At 40.8% G+C, this 4,769-nt stretch overlaps 1 protein-coding gene across 2 annotated transcripts; it reads left to right on the plus strand.

Moving 5' to 3' along the window:
- Positions 1-599: 599 nt before the first annotated feature.
- LOC121656300 (cholecystokinin-like) lies at positions 600-4,197 on the plus strand. 2 transcript variants are annotated; one of them, XM_042011331.1, is made up of 4 exons: positions 600-702; positions 1,277-1,397; positions 1,498-1,650; positions 3,768-4,197. In XM_042011331.1, exons 2-4 carry the CDS (start codon positions 1,277-1,279, stop codon positions 3,902-3,904), a joined length of 411 nt encoding a protein of 136 aa, XP_041867265.1. In that variant the 5' UTR covers positions 600-702; the 3' UTR covers positions 3,905-4,197. The 2 variants fall into 2 exon arrangements, with proteins under 2 accessions (XP_041867265.1, XP_041867266.1); XM_042011332.1 differs by having other exon boundaries at positions 1,501-1,650.
- Positions 4,198-4,769: the final 572 nt, after the last annotated feature.

Genomic DNA, 4,769 nt, shown 5'->3' on the forward strand with positions numbered 1-4,769 from the left:
CCACATTGTCTCAGCAGCAGGTAAAAACAGCTGCACACGTCAGGGAGACAGACATAGGGATCGCTGTTCCTGTCATGCTTCAGCGGACAGTCAAACTCATTAATAAAAACATTAACTTACAACAGCTGATCAATAACTATTGACTGAGGCTGACTGATTTGCCACACCAGTGTGATCGATGGACCGACCTAATCCTGTGTGATTAAAGAGGGAGAGTCGGTGTGGGAGACGGTGGGTGGATCGTGGAGATGTCTCACTTCAGGCATGAGCATCCACTGACATTTAATACATGTGTGGGTGTGTACAATTACCCACACCTACACATGCCCTCCCAAAACACACACAAACACACACAGGTGTGTCTTGGCACTTTGAATCCTTACTTCCTTTCTTACACACACACAAGTACAGTGAATAACACTTTGTTATTGCATGTCAAACAGACATCTCCTGGGGTTGAATTTTATGACAAGCAAACACACAATAAATCTGCAGAACACTATCGCTGAGGCTCCGACAAATGTGCTCAGACTGGGCTCGCAAACATGCGCCACACACACGGACGCAAAACACACACACACACAAACACACTCAGAGGGAGCTGAGCGGGGAGTATAAAAGGGGCATCCTTCCCACTCATCAGAGAAGTACTCTCCTCACTCTCACACACTCCTCCAACAAGCTGATCCTTATTTTCTCAAGGTGAGCAAGACATTTATTCTTGTTTGTTTGAGTGATAGATTTATTAGACAAATTTTAGACTTAAACAATATTTTTTTCCTTCTAATTGTCAATCTAGAATTAAAGCACAGAGGTTAGACCAAACAAAATATTAATGGAAAAGTATAAGAAAAAAATTTGCTGTTTTTTGTTTGCTTTTAAGATCTTTAAATGTTCTATTTATTGTTTCTTTTTTTCCCACCAAAAATCAAATTTGATCTTCTAAATGCAATCTGAGGACTCAGACATCTTAATTTGTATCAAATCTTTTAGTAGAGATGTTTCGCAAAGGTGAAGTGGAAATGAAAAACTCTCTCTGCATCAGCTATCTGGTCAATTTGACCTGGAGAAATTGTCCTCAGGATTTCTAGACCATCGCATCTATTGCTCCTGGATGACGGTGTGAATATGCTGCGCTGGGATCAGACTGATCTGTTGCTGCGAATTAGCGGTTTTCTGGAAGATGTTCTGAGTCGTCTCATCATGGATGATCACTGTCTAACTGAGAGTGCATCTCAGCTTCTTGTTAAACCTCTCTCTTTTCTCTGTGTTTCAGATGACTGCAGGGCTGGGCGTGTGTGTTGTGCTGGCAGTCTTGTGTACAAGCTGTTTGGGGCTCCCCTTCTCCTCCCAGCCCTTAGATGAGGGTCAACGCTCCATCTCATCTCCCTCTGAAGGTAGGATTCTGTTACCCAAGCAAACGTTCACTGATATCTGGGTATCTGCGGTTTCCCACCTGACCTTTGCTCCAACATATTTTTGCTGGTGTGTGTTAAGCAGCTCTCCCTGAGGCTGACACCCACATGGGAGAGCCCCACCTCCGACACAGGCGTTCAAGCCCCGAGCTTAAAGATCTTCCTCTGGCTGAGGATGCAGACTCCCGTGCAAACCTCAGTGAGCTGCTGGCAAGACTCATCTCCTCCAGGAAAGGTGTGTATTAGGAATGTGTTTTTGTGCGTTTGCAGTCTTGAAGTGGAGGGGCGGATCTGTGTGTGGTTTTGTGTTACAACATTGAACACTTTTTCCTGCCATTCTCCTCCTTTCAGTCATAGCTAATTACTGGAATTAGTGCAAAGCCAGCTTTGTAAAACGAATTAGTGGCTCTGAAAAGCTTTTGTGGTTTGGAAGAGAGCGTATTAGTGCGTTCAATCTTCCGGCTGTTCCTCTCCTATCATCTTATATCATCTTTTTTTTCAGATCTGTTCTGTAGTTGCTCAACTTCTTTTTTTCTTTTTTCTTTTTTGATCAGAAAAAATTACCCATCCCTGCCAGTTATCACACTCTCAGGATCTGAATTCTCCACTTGGCCACCAGATATTGAAAGTGATTCCTTGCTTGCAAAATAGCTCGTCCAACAACCTGGAATGTGAACATTCTTACAGAAATACACACATATGGCTTAGTATTTTAACATGGACTAAAATCTTAGAAACATGTTCAACATTTCCAAGATCATTACTGAGAAATTTTTTGCCCAAATTGTAAATTTTCTGAATTTTAATGAAAAATAGTTTAGTCTTCATGAAGCCTTCATGAAAGCATGCAAAAAGAAAAACATTTATTTAACTACCAGATATAAAAGTCTACATATAGCAGCAAGTGTATGAAAACCTAAAGTTGCATCTAAACTCTAACACACAAACTTAAGCTCTAAAGTTTTTCTTTTAGGATTAGAAAAAAACAAAACATGCTTGGAAGCTGTTAAATCAGAAAACTATGAGAAGTCAAAGGCCAGACTAAAATAAGTATGTAATACTTAAGGGAGTGTGTGCTTTTCTTTAACTCAGTGTGTGTGTGTGTGTGTGTGTATTGTGTGTGTGTGTGTGTGTGTGTATTGTGGGTGTCTGTGCTCCTGTTCACGCTGTTCACTTGCATGTTTCGGTGTAGGAGGTGTCGTTGTCGAGCCTTCTGCGGCCAATCCTCTCCGCATGCCAGGGAACCAAAACGCTGTTTTTAAGTGTGTGTATGTATGCATGTGCATGCTGGAGTGCGTGTGTGTGTTGTGTGTGTGTTGTGTGGGAGGATGTGGGTGGAGTGAAAAGTGCATCTCTGTGAGCACACACCACTGATTACTGAACGAATGGCAACTCTGCTTCATTTTACTTGGACATGAATAATAAATAAATGAAAATCAGCGATTTGGAGATCAGAGGCAGAGATGTTGAACAAGATGCTGGGGTGTGTATGAGAGGGGGTGGTGGGGTAGGGAAGCTATTATTATTCACAGGGACTGAACGCACAAATTTGTACGCAAGGGTTCATGCAATAATGTGCGTGCAGTGAAAGGAGAGCCTAATTGTGTGTTGTCAAGCCTAAGTCCAGCTGTTGTTGCTGCATCCCATTTCTCTTGGCTACATAGCATGAGTGTGTGGACTTAGTGTGTGTTTCTGTGAATGTTTGTGTATGTGTTCATGAGAGAAAATTAATGAGAAAGTAGGGACAGAACCATAACTGGCCAATTAAGATGCCCACATGCAAATCAGCTTCACAGCAAAGCAGTCTCACATCTAGATCAGAGAAAATGTGAAATCCAAATACTGAAAGTAAACATCGTTGTTTGGGAGCTATGAGGAATTCATTTCCTCTGGAATGCATTAACACCAAACTCAGGGATTTAATTTGGTCCTGAACTCAGTTTGCTGCCAGATGAAGTGCTATGTTAATGTAGAAAATGTAATCAGAGGTTGAAACTGTGATGAATCTTGATATTAAAAGCATTAATCAGTAAAAAAAAAAAAGACATTCTGCAGCTACATCTGAATGCTGGATTCACAAGAGAGACATTTGTGTCCAGTTTTATTAAAGAAAATTGTCTCAGCTGTGTCATTAAATCAGAGTCTCTAAGATCTGTAAGAATCTCAAAAATGAAAAAGTTTTCTTTCTTAAAGAGCATCTCCTCCAAAAGAAGCCAAAAGTAGGGCCCTGTGAAGTTTTCTCATACGCCCTCCTCACTCAGAGAAATACTGATTTCCCCTGTGCTCTTTTTCTTCCTTCAACCCACGCTTTCTTTTTCCCCTCCCTCCCGCCTCCTCCTCCTCATCCTCCAGGTTCTGTGCGCAGAAACTCAACAGCAAAAAACAGAGGCGGTGGACTGAGTGCCAACCACCGGATAGCAGACAGGGACTACTTGGGCTGGATGGATTTTGGCCGCCGAAGCGCAGAGGAGTACGAGTACTCCTCGTAAAGAGTCACGGCTCCTGGCCCATCCTTGCAGGAAGATGAGAAAAAGCAGAAAAAAAAACCCCACGCAAGCTGGCTCGTCACTGTCTCATAATATGAGTCTATTTATGATGTATTTGTTGTACATTTGTTTGTAAAACTGTAATAATGCAATATTCATACTATATGCCAAATTTTGCAGAAAAGCTCTCACTGTTTGTTTCTGGTTTCTTTCCCTGGTTTCTTTATCATTTGAGGTGGAGAGGATTTGGGTCTGTTGAGACTAAATAGACTAAATAAAGAGAAAAAAATACCCTTTGCATGTGAGTTCTTCCAATATGGTGCACACTGATGTAACCTATTCATACTTATTTGGTGTTTCAAACACCATAAAGACTAGCGTTTGCAACAATACTGAATAATTTTGAGTCTTCATATAATTCAGCACAGATCTCATGATGTTAGCACATTTTATCCCTCACATTAGGCCTATAAGTAGCATGACTACTAAAACTTGTTTTGATGATAATTTAAGAGGGGAGCATCCATGCGATATGTTTCCACAGATCATTGCTACACAGATGACACTCAGCTATATTCATTCATGATGCAGGATGAAACCAAATCAGCTGGAAATAGAAATAAGAAAAGCACTGGAAATATATGTCATTTTCCCTTATAAACATTTGAAAAGAAGTTTTTCGTTGCCCCTGCTGCCCACCACTCAATGCATGCTCAGGACAAGGGATTGAATTAAAAAGGAGATTTGATGTGATCCATTGGTTTCCTTAGCTGGGACATATGAACTCAATGATTATAAATTGAACTAATGTGGATTATATATAGGATTTATTTAATTTAGTTTATAACTAAACTATATTTAATTGGAT

The sequence above is a fragment of the Melanotaenia boesemani genome, chromosome 17 (genome assembly GCF_017639745.1).
Source record: "Melanotaenia boesemani isolate fMelBoe1 chromosome 17, fMelBoe1.pri, whole genome shotgun sequence".
NCBI classification, from domain to species: Eukaryota; Metazoa; Chordata; class Actinopteri; order Atheriniformes; family Melanotaeniidae; genus Melanotaenia; species Melanotaenia boesemani.